At 35.4% G+C, this 26,351-nt stretch overlaps 1 protein-coding gene across 1 annotated transcript; it reads right to left on the reverse strand.

Moving 5' to 3' along the window:
* Positions 1-6,721: 6,721 nt before the first annotated feature.
* Positions 6,722-17,172, reverse strand: LOC149076677 (3-oxoacyl-[acyl-carrier-protein] synthase, mitochondrial). Its single transcript, XM_089244286.1, has one exon. The coding sequence runs from the start codon at positions 16,577-16,579 to the stop codon at positions 15,257-15,259; it is 1,323 nt and encodes a 440-aa protein (XP_089100412.1). The 5' UTR covers positions 16,580-17,172; the 3' UTR covers positions 6,722-15,256.
* Between the last annotated feature and the right edge of the window lie 9,179 nt (positions 17,173-26,351).

Here is a 26,351-nt window from a genome sequence, read left to right on the forward strand (position 1 = left end):
TATTTCACAGTTTCCTAGTCGGCGGCGCTACCGTATGGAAGGGCGGGACTTTCTAGATTTTTCTCTACACGCCCTGCCAGTCTCCGCCAATCGGACCTTCTCGCTCATAACCGGAACCGGTATCATCGATGTTGCTGAATCGATATTTCTATCGAACAAATCGCGCCATCTATCGTCGAAAGTTCGTAACAATATCTTTGTTGAAAAAAATTAGACATTCTTTCCCAAGTTTAGGTCTTCTGTTTACTTTTCCCTGCCCAGGGTTCCTCCACCAAGTCGAAAGTGTTTGAGATTACTTTGTAGTTGCATCATGAACTGCTGATGAAGAATTCAAACACTAAAATTAAATTTGATGTATATGTAAAATTAATGTGCAATAGAGAGTTCTGTTACGAAGAAAAGCTACTTATCCAAACAGTTGCTCTATTAGTCTATAAATTAAAAATTACTAGTATAAATCAAAGTGTACAGTACATTTCACCACAATAATTTAAGCAATAAGAGATAAAAAAATTGCTATTATTTTTTCTTTCGCAATCTATAAATTTTATTAATATTGTTATTTTGATTCATACTTCAATAAATGTCATATTTCTTTAAATTTATACGATTTTCATAACATTGCACATTAAAACTGACGGAACTCCGCTTAAGCCGTCATAATTTTTCGATAACTTGAGGTGACGACTTATCGAGTTTTTTGCTGTATATACAAATACTTATTCAAAAGCCACGTTTAGAAAATATAGACAGATACTAATACTTCTTTCAGGTAAGTATGTGGGAGGGGGCAATTCTGTGGATTTTTACTACTTGAATCTAGAGATGTCAGCTGAGAATATTTTCCTGGATGTGAAAAAATTGGAGAATAATCGAGAATATTCATTTTTCTTTTAAATAATTTAAACTTTTTTACTAATTTTGTTTATATTTTGAAATATAGATCAGTTTTCATTGCCTGAAACATTAAAAAAAAAACAATTTTTGGTATAATCACCCCAATGGCAACTTTTAGTTCGAGAATATTCTCCAAGTCATGATGAGAGGTATTAAAAGCTTGGTTATAAAGATTTTAGAAACCTTTAAATTATAAAACCTTAAAAAATTATTTTAAAATTAGATAAATTTTCAGAAATAAGTTCACAACAAAAGAAATTAAACCAAAGTTGATTGATATAGAGGAAGCTATTCTTATATAATCACCTTCATTCTAGAGCTGTTGTTTTCTTCAATGCACATACACTTTAATTCTGCATCGCTCACATTTCTTTAAAAGTTATGCAATTCAGCCCTGTTGGTTTAATTTTCTTGCTTTCAAACTTTAATGTTGTGGTGTCTACAACCTTAAATATTCTCATCTTCTTGACGGGAAGAGAGACAGGGACAGAGAATATTCTCTCAAAGGACTACTATTATATAAATTACTAGAGAATATTGTTATCGAAAATAATTATTCTCAAGTTATTTATTGAGATTATTTATTATATACATGTTATTACATGTATTCTTGATAATACTCTCTAAATTTTACATCGCTACTTGAATCACATCTTAGCATAGAATGTTGTGCATCTGTGTATGAATCGTGGAATCATTCATATCCAATCCGTAGTGGAAGGAGCAAAGCAACGTATATTTATTTCATGAAAAGTTCCTTTAACGTATTTATTTTTTTTAGAAATGACTGAAAATATATATTGCATGTGTGATGAAAAATAAAGGATATTATATTGTTGAATTGGTATCAATTTTTTTTTGGTATTCAATGGATACTTTTTTGGTTAAAATCAACAGAAATGAAGTTCTGAAAAATTAATGCTCTTGGGTAGGGTGACCATACGTCCCGTATTTCCCGGGACAGTCCCAGTATTTTCTGTTTTTTTGGTCGTCCCGACTTTTTGGCAAAAGTGTCCCGGTTTTTCCCGTATTTTACACGAAGCCTACATGAATATTTACTCTTTATTGAAGTCAAAGATTGACATTATTTTTCAACTCATAAATTATTTTATGACAATTACAACTATAAATAAGAGTATTAATCTCCCACATTCGTCTTGGTGAACGTTTTTCTTCGTACAATTCATTTTAATCCACTTCAATTTGCAGTAATGGTTCATTTCCCACCATTTTGATTTTTCTGCAATATCAACAATATTTGGCAACTTTGTTTGATTTTGGCGTCATTTTTGGCGATAATTGGCGGTGTCCCGTATTTGGAATCTTAATGTCCCGTATTTCTCTCGAGGAAATATGGTCAGCCTACTCTTGGGGAAGTTTTGAGGTGAAAGGGTAATTTTTTCAAACGTTGTCAAGTTTTTATTAAAATCTGGCCCTAATTGATACTTGGGAATAATGAATTATAAGTATAAACTTGTCTATTCGAGTGCTCAAGTCTTTACTAATTCGACCTCTTTTTCTATAACATTGAGAAAAAATAAAGCAACGTGGGTCAAAAATATATAACATCGGCATTAGTGTGTGGTACTGCTGGAAAACGATCTTACAGGGAAGATGGGTTTCGTAGGACGGATCTTGATGACGTCACGAATCTCAGGCTTTCTGCTTTAGAAGGTAATGGCTCAGGGCGAAAATTTCAAAGGGGCTGAAAATTTAAGGAATGACTGGTCAAGTCAACTGGGAGAAGGGTGGCTAAACCATAAATCCACTTCTACCAAGAGATCATGGAACTAAGTGGCTCCGCAGCAAAAAGAGTGCAAGTCCATGAGTGACAATAACAGTGTGCAAGCACAAGAGTAACAAAAAGTGATTTAGAGGGTGTGTGAGTATGGGAGTGACCTAGAGCAAGAAATCAGGTGAGTGTGACATAATTGATAGGCATAATTTCTTTTTTCTAATTTCCTAGATGTTTTTGTTATGATCCTGGCATCTCTATTCTCAATTTTTTTTTTTTAATGATCAGGGGATGGTCATAGTAGCCGAGAGCCCTGTATAATTATTATTGTATTGTATTGTGAGTGTGACAAAATGATCAGGGTTGTACAGATTTAAATCAACTGATTTTTTTTAAAAAAAATCACTGATTTAAATCAATTTTTTTCAGATATGAAAAATTATCTGTTGTAATTGAATAAAAGTATTTATGCAGCTCTAAAGTGATTTAAATTTTTATTAAATTATTTTAAATATCAATTTAAATATATTTTTATAATATAGATATTAATATGTATTTATCAAATATCAGAGATACCATAGTCGTACCAATTTAGCTGATAAATGGTTACCCAAGGTTTACAATGATGAAGTTAGAGGATGTAAAGTTGACTTAGAAAATCAAAAATTGCATGGCGATGGATGGATATACGTAATGAATGAATTCTGTGTGCTATCAAACGGTGTGGTAAAGCCATCCATGTTGATACTATTGACACATCTGGCTTATCACATGCTTTCTTTCTTTTTCCTTCAAACCGAGCACAACTCAGGTTCAGGGCGGGCCGTCTCAAGAGTATCATGGGCCCCCGGGCCAATTGATTTTTCTGAGGCCCTACCAAACAAATTCTCGAAAATTTCAACCAGATCTCATTTTTGTGAGGCGCCCGGGTGGGCCCATGCCTTAAGACGACACTGCTCAGGTTTATCACCATTTATGGGTGACAACTACCTAGTGAGTCGTGCCGGAAGTGAAACTGTGTGTACCACCTAACAGTCTGAGAGCATATGTAGTGTTGTGTTTGATTTTTCAGTGCTGCCATCTATAAGCTTATCACGTGCTAGAAATTATTTAGCAAGCAAATGTGGTTTTTAGTTCAGTGAAGTCAACACAGAAGAAAACTTCAAATGTAAAATACCAAGTTTTGTTACAGACAAAATTTTGTTACTGCAAATATGGTTTCTTCCAGAAAGACTCTGGATGAAAAGCTTGGCTTTTCGGGACTTACATATTGGTACAGTACCATTTTAAACTTGTTAGTCGAAGATTTAGTTAAAACTGATGTAACAAAGTATGTTACAAGTATATTTAAATACTTCCGCAATCATCTCTCAAAAGCATGGTATCCTGTGTAAGGTGGAAGTGCATTGGTCTTCCTGCTGAGTAATGATGGAAAACTTATTGTGATTCTCTTGAATATCTTATGTTAAAAATTCGTCAGTTGTTACCAAAGTTTGTGAAGACTACAGATCTCAGTAACATCTAGTGAAATCTTAAATATTGATTCAAAAAGAAATGTCAAGGACATTACTGCAATTCTGAAACTAATAGCCAAAATTAACGATTTTGTACTTATACAAAAGAACACACACAACTGCTCCATAGCTGTGTATTGGTATGGAAAAAGCTGCAATTGAAGATAAAAGAAGCATCAACATCAAACAATAAAAAGGTTTTGTCATCAGAGTATAAAAATATATATGAACAATCATTAACAGATGCACACTTTGCTGCATTTATTCCAAGCTCATCAGTGTTAACTTCTAATAGGGAATTGATGTCTCAAAAAAAGAGGGAAAAATAATTTTTTGGCCATTACATTAAAGTTTTTGGGAAAGTTGGAACCATTTTCATACTAAAAAACAATTTTTTTCACCCTAAGGTCGTTGATACAATGTCTGATTTTGAGTAGTGGAATAATTTTTATAATGTTTTGGGTAAAGATACAATTACAGAGAGCGATATGTGATTTGTAAACATGCTAACTACAGCCAAATCATTGATGCCTGTGTTGAAAGGATTTTTTCAAGGTGCAGTTCATTCCAAATAGCGAAACAGATTAAGAGTAGACAAAGCATTCAAACTAGTGCTTCTAAAAAACAAATGAACAATTATTCATGCAGGGTAAAATTATTTAATACTTGATGCGACGATATCTATTTCTAACTTGAATACAATATCTATTTCTAACTTGAATACAATATCTATTTCTAACTTGAATACAATATCTATTTCTAACTTGAATACAATATCTATTTCTAACTTGAATACAATATCTATTTCTAACTTGAATACAATATCTATTTCTAACTTGAATACAATATCTATTTCTAACTTGAATACAATATCTATTTCTAACTTGAATACAATATATATTTCTAACTTGAATACAATATCTATTCAAGAACTATTTTTCCCCCCTTTTCTTAATAAAATGTTCTGAAATATTTCACAAGCTTATGTGTGATTCTTTATCTTTAGTTTGCAAATATTTTTTAAATAGTCATTATTTTTGTGTGTGTAAGTTTAAATTTCTTTAATTTTATATTATTTAAAGAAAGCATAGATTAATGACTAGTCTGTTAGTAATATATATATATTTTATATATTTTGTTTAAAAAAATCAATAAAATTGTGATTTAAATCAAATAAATCAATTTTTAAAAAAATCCACCCTGAAAGTGATTTATTTTGAGAGTATACCAGCATGTGAGTGACTCGGAAAATAAGGAAACATGTCAGTGAGCAACTAAATGAGTGACCCAAAGAGCAAGGGTTGAACAGAATAACCTAGAGAGTGTGCAAACGTGCGAATAATGAGAAAAAAAAAACATATATAGAGAAGGGATCAGGTTAGTTTGAGTGTATAAGCATGGGATTGGCTTAAAGAGCAATGAACTAGGCTGTGAGGTTAAAAAAAGAGCAACCTAGAGAGTGTGCAAGCATGAGATTGACCTAGAGAGTAAGGAATGTGGTCAGTGAGAGACAAGAAGTTACATTGTTATTGATGAAATATTTTAACACTGTATAGAATATATAGTGTGCCAAGACCGAAATTTTTATATAGTCAATTATCAGTGTGTTGAAGTTTCATTTAATGTTTAACTCATACCATGTAAAATTTCAAATAGGTATATAATATACAGATTTCAAATAATAAATTTCCATGTTCATATTTTATCTATTATGCACATACTTTAAACAATTTTAAGCATGTCCCCTTGCATTCGGGGAAAGGGGGGCACAATGATTGAATTCTCTCATGACAAAATTCTATAATTGTTCCTAATTCTATAACCTTTTAACAGGGGCCCCAAGAACGCACGCTACAACCTTGCCCATGATCATTTAGTTTATAGGCTAATAAATATTTTTTCACCATCACCAAGTAGGCATGTCCCTCCCCCTCTCCTGAAGCTGAGTCCCTCTGCCAGAATTTATGATAGTGACTCAGCTGAAACTGCGCAGCAGAGGTGCTGACATGACATGAAAAAAATATTTGAGGGGCTGAAAATCTCTATTCGTCCCATACACAGGAGGAATGGTGTGTGGTATTGTGTATATATGTATATGTAGTGCTTTAAACGATATTTTCAGTTCATTATCACCAGAATCAACAAAAGTGGTCACATGTATCTCCTCAATGATCCAAAATCACACCCAAATCTCTTGCTGACCTGATGAATCAGAATTTCCCGGCTCACTCTATAGAATTAAATGCACTGAAATCTGAAGTAGCACAGCAGAGGGCTATAATTTCTGAATACAAGATAAATCAAGTGAAAATGGAAACTGAAAATGCCGAATTGAGATCAAGAATCCGATATCTTGAAACTGACATCTCAGATCTCCAACAGTATTCAAGACGAAACAACATAGAAATCCTTAGACTTCCTGAGTCGGAGGATGAGGACATGGACAACATAAAAACTGCAATTTTCCATAATTTGAATCTCTTGGATTTAATGGGAGATGTTAGTGAAATGCGTCGTATTCCATCTTCAAGGAAAGACAAGATAAAGCCGATTATAATCCAGTTTAATTCTAAAAACAAACGTGATCTGTGTTATAGTGCAGCTCGCCAAACAAAGATGTGTGCATCATGTGTGATCAATGATCGTCTCGCAGCAAACCGTCTTTATTTCAATTAACACATAGCACCGTATAATAAACAGGTATTTTATCATGCAAAAAAATTCAAAACAGATAACAATTACAAATTCTGTTGGACTCGCAATGGAAAAATATATTTAAGGGAATCGGAGAAAAATCCAGAGTATTTAAGATAACCCATATTGACAATCTTTACAACACGTCAATAAGTTAATATTCATGTATTTTTATTAGTAGTATGTTATGTGTATCAGTAGCTCTTGAAATTGATGTCATGTTTCATTTTTAACAAATTTTGTATATACAAATAACAATCACACCCTTCTTAACCGAAGTTATCGAATCAAGATAGTGTATATGTTGCTTTTACCGAATTTTGGTTTACATTTGGAATACTAATCTGATTTTTATAACACGCCATATTTTATAAAGTTTTAAATTTTTTTAATAGTTTAACCACACAATAATGTGTAGTTTTTGATCTCCTTGAGGTGCAAAATTGCTCGGTGTAAATGTATTTACATCATGAATCCTAATTTTTTTTATTCAATCCTTGACACCCAAGAGGAATGTAACAAATACCTATCCTCACATGATGATAACAACAATTGTAATCAAATTTGTTGTATTAGGGTGGTGCATTTAAATATTAGAAGTATTAGAGCTAACTTTGACCAGCTTCTTGTTTTATTGAACGATTCTCTTGATTTTATTGATAAACTTGTTTTATCTGAAGTATGGGTATTTGAGGACGAGATCAATTTTTACACATTGCCAGAATTTAATTTATTCATGTGTTGCAGAAATTACAATAGTTCGGGTGGTATTTTTGTATATACTAAAAAAAATTTTCATTTCACTCAATCGGTTAATTTTACTATGCAATCTGGAGAAGCAATAATACTTCTTGATGATACTCTAAAATTCTCTATCATTAGCTTTTATAGATCACATTCTTATCCTATTAAGCAATTTATTGAAGAGCTTGAAATCGTGATAGAAAATAACAAATGCAGAGATGTACTAATAATAGGCAACATAAATGATATTCTAAACAGTGCCCCAGGTATTCATTGCGACTATCAGGACATGTTATCATGGTTTTACACCCTTAATCATGAATACAACTAGACCTCTCTAGCAAACCTGCACACACATTGATCATATCTTTATTCGAAACTCTAATAAAATTAATGAAATTTCATCATCTATTTACAATACAGAAATAACAGATCATTTCCCTATTATTTGCAAATTAAACTTCAGTTATCATGCTTTAAAATCACATAAGATGGGAAGATACATTAGAAAAACAGATTTTACAACATTAACATCTTACTTACAAAACTATAACTTACGTTTTCAAGAGCCCAACTCCTGGACTCATCTTTGATGAATTTATGTTAAAACTACAAACAATAATACACAATCATTCTGAGAATACTACCATAAATCTCCTAACAAGAAATTGTACAAATCTTAGATAAATTCAGACCTAGCCCACACACTTAATTGAGATCAAACAAAAATTGTATTTAAAACTAAAAAATATCCATACGATATGCTGTTCAAACATGCTTACAAAAATGTTGCAAAGTTTCTCAAAGACAAAATAAAAATAGCTAAGCAAAACTATTACACAGTACAATTTTTAAATTGCAACACTTCAACTGAATGCTGGAAACTAACAAATAAAATACAAGGATCCAACATCAAAAATCGCACACTACCCACTGAAAAAAATTTACACCTCCTTGCTAATAACTTCAACACTCATTTCATAAATATTACACAACATACAATGGTACAAAATAACTTTCTACAATTTGTATGTTCCAATGAAAACTCTATTTTTCTTGCTCCAACAGATATTGGTGAAATTACAGAAATTGTAAGGTCCTTGCGCAATTCGGCTACTTGTTTTGATATCATAACTGCAAAGGCTTTAAAAGGTCTTTCTTCCTGTACTTTACAACTTCTTACAGATCTTATATATAATTGTATTGAAAATGAGGAATATTCTAAGTCTCTCAAATCAGCAGTTGTGATCCCTATTTACAAAAATGGAGATTCGAATTGTTTGCATAACTATAGACCTATTTCTATCTTATCTCTAGCCTCTAAAATTTTTGAAACAGTTATTAAATCCAGAATTTACTCTTTTTTATCTACTAATAACTTTTTTTCGAAAAATCAACATGGTTTTTTACCTGTCAGAAATACAGAATCTGCTCTATTGACATTCATTGAATTTGTTTATAAGAATATAGATCATTCTAAAAAAACAATAGGAGTATTTCTAGATATCAAGAAAGCATTTGACAGTGTTAATCATAGTATACTACTCTCGAAATTATATGCTTATGGAATTAGAGGAAATGCATTTAGTATCATCAAATCTTGTCTTGACAATAGAACCCAGATGATAAAATGCAATAGCGTTCTGAGTATATCAAGCAAATAAAAATGGGAGTACCTCAAGGATTGGTTATGGGCCCGCTGCTATTCATAATTTTTAGTAACGATCTTTTTAACCTCGACATAGTAGGTAGAATTATCACCTTTGCTGATGACACAGTCATACTTTATTCCGGAACGGAGTATTTGGCACTCACTGACATTATTAACAACGACCTCATCAAAATTAGAAATTGGTTTCAATGTAATGATTTACAAATAAATGGAACAAAAAGTAAATTTATAAATTTTTCTCTTCAATCCATTCCGCAAATCAACCATGATATAACTTGCCATGTCTGTTCACACTTCACCTCGTGCCAATGTCTTGAACAAATAACATCCATTAAATACTGTTACGAACTATCGACGATAGATGGCGCGATTCGTTCGAATTATCGAAATCGGTTGATACCGTTTCGGTTTGGCGGAAATGACTGTGATTGGTGGAGAACTGGCAGGGCGTATAGAGAAAAATCCTGCCCCTCCAAACAGTGATTCAACGCCCCTCCAGGCATTCCGTATGGTGGCGCCGTCGACTAGGAAACTGTAAAATAGAATTTCGTGGAATGTTCTTTTTCTCGAAGTTTCTCCGAGGTTATAAATAGTGCGGCGCTCACAAGATGGCAGGCTAGACAGGCCGAAGGAGATTCAGTCAGTTGTGTTTAAGCTTTACAAGAAAGTTGTTAGCTCTCTGATTAGCCTGTAAAGCTACGTGTAAATTGCTATTCTGTAAATAAATCTGTGTTTGTCTGTCGAATTGCTGCTTGCTTTGCAATCTCGAAGTCTTGTGGAAAATTATCCGGAACAATACCTTGGCGTTCATATTGACCAAAATTTGAAATAGAATTCGCATATTAAATACCTTCAAACTCAGCTCTGTTTCATTTTATATAAGCTCTATCATCTGAAACCATACATTAATAACCACTTTCTCATAACATTCTATTATTCAATGTTTTATTCATATTTAATGTATGGTCTCTCAGTTTGGGGAGGAGATTATCTAACTAATATTAACCGTTTAAAGGCCGAACTATGAACAAAGTCACTTATTGTTTTGAAATTTGAGGTCCTTTTGCATGCCTATACATAGATCAACTTTGAAATTTGAAGGAAAAAAATGTTTTCTTTGTTTTTCACGATGTTCCATTAATGGAACATTGGTACTTGGGGAGAGGTGAAAGCGGAAAATGGTATCACCTATATTCTCACGATTATTTATTTCTGGAGCACAGTTATCACACAAAATTTTTTATTCTCTACTACAAATTCAAATTCGTAACACATACTGGCTTTTTTAACATAAAAATGTGTGTGTGTGTGTGAGTGCAGAAAATTCAAAATTTTTTCTAATGTCAATGATGAAAGAAAGAAAACATATTTGATAGACCCGTTTGTCACATTGGTAGCATTTATACACATTTTTGGCAAACCGCACACCGTTCTTTCGTCGGAGACAATATAATAGCCATCAGATGACCTAACATCTTTTTTTCAGTTGACAACGTGGACCTAGATAAATAATTAACCCCTCCTTCATTCGTAGAATGTTCATTGTCACTTCTCTTCGGAATTTCAAATGCGAAATACGATCTGCTTCTCGCAACTCTGAATGTGCCATTATGGTCATATGGCAAATCTTTTCTAATGGAATCCAGAGCCGAGGTTTCGATGGGATTCTAAAAAGAACATTTTTATCCCATGCAATAATTTTTTTTCCGGATTGCTCATAACTGTTTTGCATTTTCTTGAAACTTGAGTGTTACACTTATGTTTGGTCCTTTTTTTCTGCCCTACATCTTTTGAAGAACACATTTTAGGAGTTTTCTAACACCCCCATCCTCGTTGTTGAAACATTACCTAGCATTTCACGTACATCAGTTGGAACTGTTGATACTACATCATTTTCATCAATATCATCTTCATCCACGATGTTCCCATTTTCATTAGCACGTAACGGCATATATCTACCTCCTCTAATTCGGAATCTGAAGGAGTTTCTAAATATCCTACAGCTTCTTCTAATGTGAAATACCTTTTTGACATGGTTACACTCAGCTGAACACAACAAGGCTATCTAGGATCATTGAACTCGGTTTGATTAGTCTGAAGTTCGCAAAAACATACATTTCTAAGAATGCAAGAATAAAAAGTACTCACCCAATATAAACAATCCACCCCAGAGAGCACATTCCTCTGTGGCATATTACCCAGAATTAGCCCCTATACACATACACATGTCCAACGATGACAAAAACCTGAGGTTCGAACGGGAAAATCGGAGCAGCGCACTGCACATTAGACATTCCTAGAATCACGCTCTCTTGAAAGGCCAATGCTCCATAAATGGAACATGCATTTTTGAACGCGTGTAACTCTTTAATGTTTAACAATACAAAGAAACTAATTGATTTACTTTGATTGATATATTAAGTGGTAGAGACACACAAAATAATTTTCAATTTACTTTGAAATTGAAATTTTGGAAAATTTTAATCGAAATGGGGGAAAAATGCCCAGAAAATGTCAAATTTCAAAATTCTGTCAAAAATGTTTATATCAACCTAAAGTTTCCAAATTTATTTCAAAAAATACTTTGAACTCTCTCTATATATGATAAAAAACCGGAAATGTTTGAATCAATTTTTATCCGATATTTTTGTAAATAAAAACTATGTTCAATTTATGGAACATTGGCCTTTAAACGGTTAAGCCTATTATTTCTCTCTAAAAAAAAGCTATCAGATGCATCACTAATGATTATGTTACCCCTCTATTTGATAAATTTCATTGATTAAGAATTCTTCCAGTGCGTTACCTCTACTTTTATAAATCCTTATTAATAATAAAAGAACACCAATACTCCTTACCTCTTAACGTATCATGTACTTCTGCACGTCTAAATGCCATCTACTCACTGCCATTAGTTCATAGAAATATTCTTAAAAAACACTTTTGCTTTCCGATTCCGAAATTCTATAATAATCTACCCAGAGAAATCACTGACACTACTACATTTACTTCCTTTAAAAAATGCCTCAAACTTTACCCGCTCGAACTCATTAACATTGCATCCCATTTCTGATTACATCCTCTAACATTATGCTTAATTAAATCATATCTTTAAATCACCTTCCATAATCCTGTACAAAGTCATGTATTGGCTCCATATTTATTATGTATATCGTTAATATGTTATTCATATTTTTTTTCTTTTGTGTATTTCGGGTCAATATTAAGTCTATATTAAGAACTCTTTTGATATTATTCATATGTAATTTTTATAGCACCTCCGCCGTTGCATGAGAATATCCTTTATTATTTTTATTGCAATTTTTAACATTTATTTTTTGTTAATTATACTATTTTTATCTGTAACTACTATCTTTTTTGTATTTTTTTCCCATCATATATCTGAAACTAATATCACTATACTGTATTTTTTAAACCTATTCATTGCAACAACCAGTATGGGACATTTGTCTCCTTGGTTGCCAATAATATCATATAACATGTATTCACACAAATTGTAAAATAAATTTGAAATTGAATAGACCATTCAATTCGTTACAATGTCTGAAATACACTCCATCCCGCTATTTTTTTCCAAAGAATAAAAGAATTCATTGTACTAGAACAACCATAAGTAGATCCAGGAATGAGATGTAGGGGTGACATGGGCGGAGATACGGGAGGGCGTGGGGGCATTGCCCCCCCCCCAGCATCAAAGGTGAAGTCAACTGATCTATAATGTATATATGAATTGCCATCATCATCATACCCCCCAGCAATAATGACCGTGCTCCCCCAGACTTCCAAGTCTATCTCCGCCTATGGGGGAGAAATGTCAATCTCCATCCCATGTCAATAATACAAATTTTTTACTAAATGGAGGCGATAGAGGGCCACCCGTATTTGTCTATAAGTATAATTAATTGCAATACAATTTGTTGTCCAATTGAAATACAGTGAAACCTGTCTAAGACAGACACTATATGAGATGGAAACCTGTCTAAGACAGACACTATATGAGATGGAAACCTGTCTTAAGCAGAACAAATATATAGTCTAGTGAATAATGCTTTTTCAATATTAGGAAACCTCTTCAAGACGGAAACTGTCTATGTGGAAACAGAATGCATATTTAGTTTATTTGTAGATACAAAACCTGCTAAAACTGTAAGAATTCTTGGCCAAGTCAAGTTTTCGTCCTTTGAATGGGCGGAAAATTAAGTCATTCTGATCCCCTTTTGTTAGGCGAACTCTTTCACTTCTTGAAAAAACTATAAATGCTTATTATCTGAACTGGTTCTCGGAGTCTTGAGTGGAAACAGATTTACTATTCAAAATTTAGTAAACGCTTGTTTAGCACCCCAAAGCAGAATACACCAAAATCTGTGACATAAGTTGCAGAACAATCTGGAAGCATTTTAAGAAAAATGTAAAAAACTCTTATTATGGTAGTTTTCTATTGCAGAACATTTCCAGGTAACCATGGGTTTGTTGCAGAACAATGCAAAGCATTCTGCTTTGGGAGTTTAGCATTTAATTTAAGATGGAAATGGTGACTTTTGTTAGAAAACACTTCTATTTCTTAGAAAAATTTTGATAATTTCAGGAGATTATTATGCAAGGGAGACTGAATTATTGTTCACAATTTAGCGACACAGTGTTTTGGCTCTACTACAGAGATTTTCATTCAATGTAGAGATGGCCACCAGCAGCAAGAAACGTGTATTGAATTTGAACACAAAAATGGAGTTCGTAGAGGTGTAAAAAAACAATTTTTAAGTGTTAAAGATATATAGAATCTTCTTTTCACAAACTTTATTTGTCGTTGATCTCATTGTCACTGTTTTTAAAAAAGGTATGCAATTTCTCAATTTCTATTTTAAATACAATGAAACCTTGCTACAACGATACTCGATATCCTTTACTACGATAAATTGCTCTGTAACAACTTTTTTTTGGGAGATTTTTGAAATCGAAAGTGATATTTTTTAAATATTTTGCTTAAAATCATTTTGAATTTAATTTTAATTACGTCACTTGTTTTCCTTCTTCTGAAGGCATCTGATAACAGCAATATTTTGCACTAAAAATCACCAAAAGCTAAAGTAAGTTATTGATATTGCTATTTTCTGTGTACAACACGCAAGTGCAATGCGGTAAACTTCTTCACAGGGGCAATGCATTCCTAATTTATATAATAGATTAATCAATTAAAATTTTTGCAGCAAATAAATGCATAAAAGTGCATTTTCTGATGGTATTAACAATGTCGATGTAGAAATGACAATAGCAGCATAAATTTGACCACATATAATGATAAATCTCTCTACAAGGATAATTTTTCCTGATCCGCAGAATATCATCATATCGACGTTTCACTGTATTAAAAAATTTCATTTTTTGACAAAAGTAAGTGTTCATTCTATTGCTGTTCAGAAGAACGTTTTATATCGAAGTTTAACTATTAGTGCATTAAATATGGAATTTCAAATGTATAATTATTTGAAACAGCAAACGTGAAAAAATTCAAAATAAAAATATGCATGTCTTGGTTTAACACTCGTTGGTTTATAGAAAAGTTGGGGTGATGTTCTCAACACAAGTTTTGTAAATGATAGAAATAAATCGCTGCATATATTTTTATGTGCACCCTGTGAAACGAAAACCTGTCTGGAACAAAACTATTGTTTCTCTTAAAAACCTTTCATTTTATACAGGCTTCACTGTATTTACAAATAATAACTGAAATTCATGTATCAATTTCAATAAGTATTTTACGTATTTTTTAAAGTATTTTACAACCTGAAACATTTTCATTGAAAATGTTATATTATAACAGAATAATATAATCTTTTATTCCATCCAAATATGAAATTCTTTCAAAAAAGGCTACCCTTTCCCAAACTTTCCACATAACCAGCTCCCAAAATAATGTCCGTTTTTTGTGGAACGAGGGGGGGGGGTCATTATAACTAACGTTGACTATATTATGCTTTTAAGTTACTGCTTGTAATTTGAAAAAACAAGAGAAGTGTTAGTTCCCCCAAATCCGAAAGAGTTGGTCAGCGCAATTCTGTTGATTTTATGTTTCTCAGGCCAATTGTTACTGGATTTTGCAATTATATTTAAGCCAACATCACAATCACATTCATCTAAATTAGCTGTTGGAGGGATGAGTCCAGTATGACAAGCAAGCACAGTAAAAATGGCTTCTATACTTCCTGAAGCACCCAATAAATGGCCTGTTGCTCCTTTCGTAGATGAAATGCACATGTTTGAAATATCATTATTGAATAAACGTTTTATGGCCATCAGTTCTGCAATGTCACCTAGAGGTGTTGATGTAGCATGTGCGTTAATGTAGCCAACATCTTTGGTATAGCTTTTCGGGATTGCTGATTTCATGCATCGGTAAGCACCATGGCTATTCTGAGATGGCGAAGCTATATGATACGCATCCCCAGAAAGACCATATCCCAGCATCTCGGCATAGATCTTGGCATTTCTCTCTACAGCATGTTCTAAACATTCCAAAATTAAGATTCCAGCTCCTTCACCCATCACGAATCCATCCCTCAGTTTATCAAATGGTCTAGAGGCTTGTGAAGGATTTTCATTGAAATTTGTCGAAAGAGCTCGAATTCTTGAAAAAGCTGCAATGGACAGAGGAGATATGACAGCATCTGAAGCGCCACAAACCATCACTGATGCGTGTCCATACCTAATGAAATTATATGCATCCCCTATGGCATGAGCTCCTGTTGCACATGCTGTTGAGACCGAATGATTAGGCCCCTTCAAGCCATATTTTATACTAATATGACCAGCAGTCATATTTGTTAAAATTCTTGTCACAAAATGGGGAGAAACCTTCCCATATCCCTTTGTTTGCAGAACATTTCCTTCAGCCACTATATCACTAAGATCTACCATTCCTGTGCCAACGGCAACGCCTATTATGTCTTGATCATGTTCTGATATTGGCAACAAATTTGCATCCTCCAGAGCCTCTTTGGCTGCAACGAGGCCATACTTTGTTGACAGAGAAAGTTTCTTGGAATCCTTAGCACTGAACTCTTTGCTCAAATCCAATTCTCCAGTTTGTGTTCCTCTTGGTACAAAAGCTGCCACTTGACACGGGATGCTTTTATACTCGGCACCATTCAATTTCGAAGTACCAATCTTTCCATCGAGTAAATTCGCCCAAACATATCTGCCACCAGTTCCCAGAGGACAAGTTATACCTAACCCTGTCACCACTACCCTCTTGTCAGAATGCATACATCTACTACACAGTATCGAAAATATACGAGACACAATCATATTTTTCCCTTTTACTGATGATTTCAGATGAACTGAGCCGCTATAAATGGGGCAGGCAGGTGCATTTCGAGTTACGATGAACTTGGTAAAAATCAAAATGAAGAAATAGACATATAGAAGCACATTTGGCTTGACTGATTGATGTCCTCCATACCAGATGCACACTCACAACCAATCTTTCCTGCTTTAAGTTTTTGGCAGATTGACATCCTCTGTCTCCTGAAGGCTCTTTAGTTCATCTCAAAGCTGAATATGATTCTTTAACCGCTTTGGTTCATGTCCTCAGAGTGCAGTGTTGCCAAGGAGATCAGGAAGGACAGAACTGTGCAGAACAAAGAAGTACAATATAGAACATCTCAGCATCAGGCAGACGCACGACTTGTAGAGATGGGCGATCTGCTCATGAGTCATCTAGAAGAGCGGTTCTTTTTAAAGAGCGAGTGAGCGACGGTTCTTGAAAAAAAAACCGCGGTTCTTACACTTCCATCGCACACAAGAAACTACCAAGAACAGGCAGGCATCGAGCTCAATGGCAGACGCCCGTGATTGATACAGGACGTAACACTGAGCTATAAGTTTAAAGTGAAGTTTACTTATCGCTCACAATACAATACAATAATAATTATACAGGGCTCTCGGCTACTATGACCATCCCCTGATCATTAAAAAAAAAAATTGAGAATAGAGATGCCAGGATCATAACAAAAACATCTAGGAAATTAGAAAAAAGAAATTATGCCTATCAATTATACATTAACAGTCAATAATAATAAAAAAAATAATAATAATTGTCAAAATTGAATGATAACAAAAACCATGAATAATACATTGTCGCAGGTGATGACAACAACAAAAGCATAAGAATCATAGCACAGATAATGACAACAATAAAAGTATTGAAACAAAGCAAAGAATAGTAATACTGAAAAATTTATACACATACATATATATATATATACACACACACACACATATATATATAGTGAGTATCGATAGGATGAAACTTGAATACCAACAACTAGACGAAACGGGAACTACGAGTGACGAAACGTTCAAAGAGAGGAATAATAATATTAGGAGGAGTCGACGCAAAATCTCGCCAACATGAGACCGGAAAATGAAGATTGCGGAAAGTAGCATTACGCACAGAATCATAATGACTGCAATAAAAAAGAAAATGAGAAGCAGTTTCCAAATTGTTACAATGGCTACACAATGGACTATCCGCCCTATTAATGCGATGTAAATACTCAAAAAGAGGAGCCCTGTTACAGAGGAGCTTGTAAAACATATTTTCAAATTTACCGGACGAAAAAAAGGATGAATACAATTTGCAACAATCATAAAATGGACGGAAATCAGGAAGTGTATTTTTAAGTGATTGAGTGAAATATTTTTTATATCGGGATTTAAAAATTGAGATCAGATCTTCTGGGTAGAGGCTGGAAGGGGTTACACGCTGAGAAGAAGCCGCAGTGCGAACGTGACTATCAATAATCTCATTAAAAGTAATGCCAGAGTGACCAGGGACCCAGATAATAGAAATGTGATTAGAAAGAGAGCTTGTGAAAACAAGCTGGTAATAAAGAAGAAAAATGACTGTAGGAGAATGGAATGAGAACGCTCGTGCTGCAGAAATAACAGATTTGGAGTCTGAGATTATGACAATGGGTTGCCGAGAACCAGGAATAAAAAATCGGAGGCCAAGAATGATTGCAAGAGCTTCCCCGGTAAACACAGAAGAGCTAGAATTGATAAATCATGTCTTGACGACGTTAGTTAAGGGACAGAAAGCACCGCAGACAACTTGATTTTTCTTAGAGGCATCCGTGGCGATGATGATGGAAGATGGGTCCAAGGAGTCTAAATAGTGCTGGAACGAAAGTTGCAAAGAACCATGGGGGAAACTTTTCTGAAAATCCAAGTCATCAGTGATGAAAGAAACGTTTTGAAGATGCCAAGGGTAAAAATCAAAAATAGGTTGAAGAGTGCTTGTAAGATTGAAATCAATAGTCTCGGAAAAATTTTCCATTTTCATCCTCAGAGGGGGGGCTAAACGTCTGAAACCTGAGTCCCACAGATTAGAAGGGCCCTGGGAGGGTGACGCCGTTGACCGAATGCAAGCAGAGCCACATCGAGATGAAAGGAGTTCAGTAAGAGTCGGTAATGCCAAAATCATTCTCATTTTGTCAATTCTAGTAGATATAGGTAAACCTAAAATCGAACGCAAAGCAGAGTGATAAATAATATTAATTTTAGAAAGAGATGAGCGAGAGGAATTGAACCAAGCATGTGCACCATAGCATAGAAGACCAGACATCATATTTAAGATAATGGGTTTCGTATACCTGCAAGGAACATTTCGAGAGCGGAATGCGATGGACCGACAAATATTTAAAATAAAAGTGCCTTTAGTTTTAATTGTACTGAGTTGTTTCGCCCAAGTCAGAGATCTATCAAAAAAGACCCCCAGAATTTTTATGAAGGGATCAAAAGGAACAGACACTCCACCAATTGTAAATGTAGGAACATGAAAGGAACGTTTCCTAGTAAAAATTGAAAATTTTGACTTGGGAAGGAAGATAGTGAGACCACTGTCTTCAGCCCATTGCATGGTCTTAGATACAGCGAGAGTAAGAGAAGATTCAGCGGAGGATCCATCCGAACTACTTGCGGCCAGGAAAATATCGTCCGCATACAAGAAGAGATGAATGTTAGGAGGCAAGTATGAAGGTAAATCAATCGTAAATAAAGCGAACAGAAGAGGCGATAAAGAAGAGCCTTGAAGGAGACCAGTAGTAGGAGAAAACGTACTGGACTTCCTGCCTCTCCAGTGAATAAAATGGAGACGGTTGATGAGGTATTCATAAAGCCACGATAGAAATTTCTTATCGAATCCCATTCGTGCTAATTTGTTAATTAGAAGATCATGACGAACCGAATCATACGCTGCTTTCAAGTCTAAGGCAATGAGATACAAGACATGAGAGTTCTTGAAAGCATCCCAGATAGTGGACACAATGTCTCGTAAACATGATTCTGAACCAGTTTTGGGGCGAAACCCATAAAAGCAGGAAGAGAACAAATTAAATTTGAATGAAATCCAATTTAATCTAAAAAGAATGAGGCGTTCGAAAATTTTGTTCACAGTGTTAATCAGAGTGAGAGGTCTAAAAGCGGAGGGTTCCGATGGTGAACGGCCAGGTTTTGGAATAAAGACAATTCTTCCTTCCTTAAATGAAGGAGGGATATAATTTGATGACCATAAATCATTGAACGCATGTAGAAATTCCAGACCTTTTTTTGGAAGACTTTTATAGACACGTAGTGGGATACTGTCTGGACCCGGAGTACTCGATCTACCAGTCCGAAGAGCTCGCAATAATTCTATATTTGTAAACGCCATATCCATATGTTCACCGAATGAATGAGGGGGCCCCACAAAGACATGAGGGGGAACCCTACGACCGCACGGGAAATGATGATCTCGGAAGAGGTCAATTTGATCAAGAGCGTCGGCATAAGAGTTTTGGGCAATGACAAAAAAAAGATGAGAGTTATCAAAAGATTTGTTTGCGACGTATCTATGACGTCTTAGTGTTGAATAAATCTTGGAAGGCGGAGAGAAAGGAAGTATCTCATCTGAAAGAAGTTTGACTCTCAGAGTGCGAAGGTGGCACCGGAATTTAGCAGACAACCGTTTGTATGAGATCCAGTTGTCTTGCGAAGGAGAAAACCTAAAATGACGAAAGGCCAGTTTTTTCTCCTTAAGGAGAAGACGCCCATCTTTATCAAGAGATATACGAGGGTAACGAGGGCGCCTGGTGATAAAGGAATTATTTTGAACCATTTCAGAAATGGAAGCATAGAGAGTATCAAACGGTGCGTTAGCGGAAACCCTACTTAAATCTTTAAGTAAGGATGCCCAACGAATTTTGTATGAGTAGTAGATATTGGAACTTGACAATGAGGAGAATGAGATCATAGCAGGAAGATGATCACTACCAAATAATGATGACAACGGTGACCAGGATAGTGAACGATGAACCTCAGGCGATGAAAAACACAAATCCAGATAGGATTGCGTGGTAGCACCATAATAGGTAGGGCAAGTAGGAGGAGTAAGGCAAACATTATTGGATAAATACCAGTTATAAAGAGCTCGGCCAGCAGTTGAATCAAAATGCGAATTCCACGCAGAGAAATGGGCATTAAAATCACCAAGAAGAACAAAGTCCCCGGAAATAAAATTGAAAATTTCATTAATAGCTGTGAAAGAGAAAGGAGATGAGGGCCGGTAAGCATTGATGAGGTATAACGGACGATCTGTAAAAAATATTTTGACAATAAGGAGTTCAAACGATGAATCCACTCTTTTCCAAATAAATTGGGAGGGGTAGATTGAACGAACTGCAAGTACAAGACCACCCCCGAAATCGTCAGGTCTATCAGCACGATAGATATGATAACCCGGAAGGAAGAAATTTTTTGATGGCTTCAAAAAAGATTCCTGAAAGCATAAAGCATCATAATCTAACATATAATTATGTATCGCTAAATATTTAGATGAAATACCCCTAACATTCCATGAGATAATCTTGATATTACTGTCAACATTATTCATTATATAGCAAATAGTAAAAAAAAAAGGTAAGGAAAAAACATAAAAATAACCGACTTTAGGGGAGGGAAAAAAAAACAACAAAACAAGTTTGAGCACAATAACAATGAAATCTTTTCACTGAATGCAGAAAGAAAAACAAGGGGGAAAAAAAACTACGCACATAACAAAGGCAAAAAAGATAAAAAACATCGCTATCTACTTGATAACGATCGGGTGCGGGGCACTCAAGTTCAGGATTGGGGCTCAGACCCCTTTTTTTGTCTTTTAATTGTTCGGCGTTGCTTCGCTCTTTCCGCGGGCGAAATGGAGAAATCATTACACTCGAATTCACTAGAAACATCGGAGATTAGACCTTTCTCAGATGATAGTGTGTCATTAACGTTTATACCAGAAGGACCGGAGGCCTCCATGTCCATAAGTGCACCGTCTGAAGCTGGCATGCACGTATTTCGGAGTGATGACTGAATTGAGCTCACGATCACCGGTATCAAGGATTTAATTGAGTTGTGGAGAGATTCTTGGAGACTGGCATTTAGCTCCTTGAGAACGATTTCTCTAAGAGCGTTTACCTCTGCATGAACAAGGGATCTGATTTCCTGTTTCAAAGAGTTAATGTCCGACGAAGTTGAAATATTGGCTCGACCAGCATACGACGTATCATTGGATTTGCACCTGGCTCGCGCAATGTTTATGGGGACATAATTTTCAGCTTTGTATTTGAGGACTTTCGCTTCAAAAACAAATGTCGGGCAATTACAGTCAGTGGCAAAGTGAGAAGCTTTGCAGTTTATACAAGAAACAGAGTTTTGACATTGGTCATAGTCATGGTTATCGCCACCACACTTTTTGCAAATTTGATTAGTAGCTCTGCAAAACTTTTTTCTGTGCGAATAGTTAAAACACTTTTGGCATTGTTTTGGTTGATCTATGAAACGGCGTGGATGGAAAATTAGGAACCACAATTTAACCTCACTTGGTATATTTTTACCAAGAATCGTGACTAATACCGTCTGCAAGGGATTATTGTCTTTGATGAAACGACGGACACTGATAACCTGGAGGTTTTCACTTTGGAGCTCATCTGCGATTTCGCAAACCGGAATATCAGTAGGGACATTATTGAGAACAAATTTAGATGAGATGGATTCTGTGAGAAGGAAAGGTTTGACAGGAATATCAAATATATTGACTATCTTCAAGATCTCCTTAGCTATTTGTGGATCACCTGTGGTAATCAGAAGCTCACCGGCACGGGTGAAGCGAATTTCATGAATATTTTTGGGGTTTGAAATTTGGCCACAAATGTATTTCTTCAAATCAATGGGTCTTGTTTTCGGAATAGCTTGCGGACCGGAAAGTTTGAGAGTAAAAAGACACGCTAGTTCGGAATGATCGATGATATCCATGTCGCAAATCGAGGACGACCAAACATTAAAAGGGTTAGGCACCTTACCTGTGCTAGACGAAGCGAAGGTCTCTGACTTGGCAGAATTCATGGTTGTTTGGAACACTTTAATACTATTATCCAGAAAATCTATGAAATTATCCTTGTTCTTGCGAAGGGCATTGTAACCACGTGGGGGAACAGAGCCCTTACCTTGAGTCCGAACTTTATAAGATTTCACTTTAAATCGAAAAAATAATTTACGAAATATCAAAATAAATAATCACCGAACCACTAGAAAAGTATAGAATAATTCAAACACGTTGAAAGGAAAAAACGAGAAAAAAACAATTTTTTTTTTTCGAAAAACGCGAATTAACACTAAGGAACTACCACACGTGCCTTCCATCTTGTTATTTGCTTTCTTACTTATCGCTCAGTGGGACGTAAACACACATACTGGACGGTCTTAACTACTGCTTTTTCATCTTATTGCCAGATACAACAGTTCTCCCACGCTAAATTGAACAGTTAATCTGTGACATACTCTTGCAAGTATCATGGAGATCTGCGTTGCCATGTTGACCTTCGAAGCTGGGTATTCGGTTGGTCTGTGACTGGTACAGCCTGGCTGTTTCTTGGTTGCGGTCAAAGCTGCATTAAAAGGTTAACTTTCAAGCGGCTTTGGTTGCGGTTGAATAACTGAATTCAGAGTAATCAAGTTGTTGCTGATACATTTCTGGATAACAAAACTCTTGCCATCTGGGTTGTTGTTGAATCCTCATTATCATTAAATTTGGTAGTTGGTAAGGAGACTAACTCTTTTGGAGCCTCTGTTCTTCTCAGTTGATCAATGTGTGTTTTGGAAAAATAACCATCATCCAACTTCACTTGATAGTGAAGCTTTCCAAATTTTTGAATGACAGTATCAAGTTCCCATACAGTTCGATTATTGATATAACACTGGACTTGTATTCTGTCTCCCACGCTTAATTGCCTAGACTTGATTGTGTGTTCAGTGTTCTTTTAATGTGTTTCCTAGGTCCAAAAGCATCGAAGTTTTACCATTTGACAATGGATGGCTCGATATCGAAAAACTATTTCTCTCACTTTTGCATGTATTGAATTTGGCTCATTGGACATTGTTTTCAATCGATTTTTCAATGTCTGTACATTTCACTCGGCCAAAAAAATGTTGCGTTGTTTAGATACGCAACTTGACTGACATGGAAAGGCCCAGTATAATCGATGTGGACGCGGTCCCAATTTTCCTTTAGTTCGTCCTAGGGATGGACTTGCATTTTCGATCTAGATTTTTTCTAGATTTCGTCTAGATCTGTACGCATGTTCGCATGATCTAGATAAATGTTCAATATCTTTGTCGATTCCTTTCCAATAAATGTATCTACGAGAAAGTTGTTTCATTTTTGAAATGCCAATGTGTTATGGGCGAAGATACGGAGGGTGGGTGGGGGGGCGTGGGGGAGCATTGCCCTCCACAGCGTCAAAGGTGGAGTCGACAGATCTATAGTATATGCGTATATATGAAATGACATCATCGTGCCTCCAGTAATAATGACCGTGCCCCTCCCCCCTTCAGACTTCCAAGTCTATCTCCGCCTATGCAATTGTGTGTTCGATGCAGTTCATTTAAATCATATTTCTGTAGTATTTTCGGCATTACTACTCTCTGTTCTTTGAATAGGATTCCATCTTCTAGAGTATATTCATAGAAAAGTTTAGGATCTTGTTGAATTTCCAGTTTGATTTTCGATAAATTTTCATCGGAGCCCGTTGCTTTTTTGATTGAGTCGGCATTCAATACTTCTGTTGATATTTCATTAATTGACACCATACACACTTGATTGATCTCGTTGTTGATAGCCATGTCACTAGATGTCTCTTTCGGCACAACTGGAGCCCTGGAAAGGTAATTGGCATCTATGTTTTCAATTCCTTTCTAAAACGTAATTTCGTAATCAAACACTGAGAGAAAACTAGTTTGGGTTGTGAGGTTGCGTGATTTGAATAAAATGATGGATTTAGGATAATTGATTAATTTCTTAAAATAATTATTTATTTACAACACGAAACATAAGACGAAATAAAAAATCTACGGAGCGACATGTTGAGCTCTTGATGGTTCGATCGCTTCTCCCGCGATTTTCACGCGTCACAATAGGATGGCGTCGGCTTTACAAGTGCCGCCATCTGTGAGATAAAATACAAATCGAATCTCACCACACTAGCATATCGAAGTAAACGGCCAAACGTCATAGGAGGTAGCTTTGAACTCGGATAAAAAATCCGTTGTTAGAGGACGATTGTCAGTCGTTAATTTGAAACGTTTTCCGAACAGGTAGTTCAAGATTAACTGGTTGGTAGATTAACTGCAAACACGATGGCTAGTGCTTCACGATCGAGCTGTGAATAGTTTTGTTCGGCTTTCATCAAAGATCTTGAGGCATATGCAATAGGTCTTTCTTGTCCATCAATAATGTGTGCCAAGATTCCGGCGATACCAACAGGACTAGCATCACACATCAGGACAACTGGTAAGTTTGGATCATATGGAGTGGACGATCGGGGATCGTTTTATTTTTTGTTTTATTCCTTTTAATCGATTATTCTCATTATTACTGTTTGTAAGATGGCAACAGTGAGTTACGTTCTAAACACCGTGGTAGCAAGTCGCTCATGTATGTAGCTCGCACATTTTGTATTTGAAGAAATTAAATCTAGTTCTAAAATGTCGTCTCATAATTCCGAACAAGCGACCGCGAAGCAAGCCCCAAAGAAATCAGCAGGCGCATATTGTGAAGCGCCATGGAGTTAAGAGTTCACTTGACATTTCCATTTTCAGCTTGATCAAGGCTACTTCACATGCTGCTGACCAGGGCATGTGAAGCATGATCTAGAGGGGAGCAGGCGGGTCTCGTGACCTGGACGCTGGGCCAGAGGGGGGTGCAAATTTTATTTTCAAACCTCTCCCTCAGCACTAGAAGGGGGCGCTAAAATGCGCACTTGCCCCGGGTCACGAAATATCTAATTGCGGCCCTGCTGCTGACCATAGGAACGTTGCGTCTTTGCGGCAACAGAGGAAATATTTGGTAGAAATCTTGAATAATATGTGACTATGCCGAGAAATCGGCGTAATGCTTCCACGTTTGATGGACGGGGAATTTCCATAATTGCCCTAATTTTCTCAGGACTTTTGGAAATTTTGTTGAATTCCACAGTAAGTCCTAGGTATTCGATACGTTCTTGAAAAAATGAACACTTTTTCTTATTCATGTGAAGATCATATTCCTGTAATCTCTGGAAGCACAGTTCGATCTCGGCAACGAGATAAGTCCAGTGGCAAAGTTCTAAATTGTCATTTCTGTAAATAAGAGTTTCTTTTTTTGATGCCGACCCCTCCAAAATTAAGGAGGGGGGGGGGTGGATGAATTTCACCCTTTTTTTCCCCTTAAATATTTTCGTATTTATCATTTTCACTAAAACAGAAAAAAAATCAAGTTCAAAAGAATATTTTATATAATCAACGAATATTATTGCTATAAATTATTAATGTTCAATTCAATTTTACATCTAATCGCGCACTAACTGTAACGAATTCCACTCGTGGTTACTAATAATTTCATAAAATTATTAATAATCGTAGATTTTATTTCCCAGATTAAGTTCGATCATTGAAATTTATTTTTCCCTTAAATCGAATTTTTCATACGCTTTTGTCACCCATTTTCAACGCGGGGGAATTC

This window comes from Pholcus phalangioides, unplaced genomic scaffold (genome assembly GCF_987345545.1).
Source record: "Pholcus phalangioides strain wild (caught in Gottingen) unplaced genomic scaffold, Ppha-v1.0 ptg000015l_1, whole genome shotgun sequence".
In the NCBI taxonomy this organism is placed as follows: domain Eukaryota; kingdom Metazoa; phylum Arthropoda; class Arachnida; order Araneae; family Pholcidae; genus Pholcus; species Pholcus phalangioides.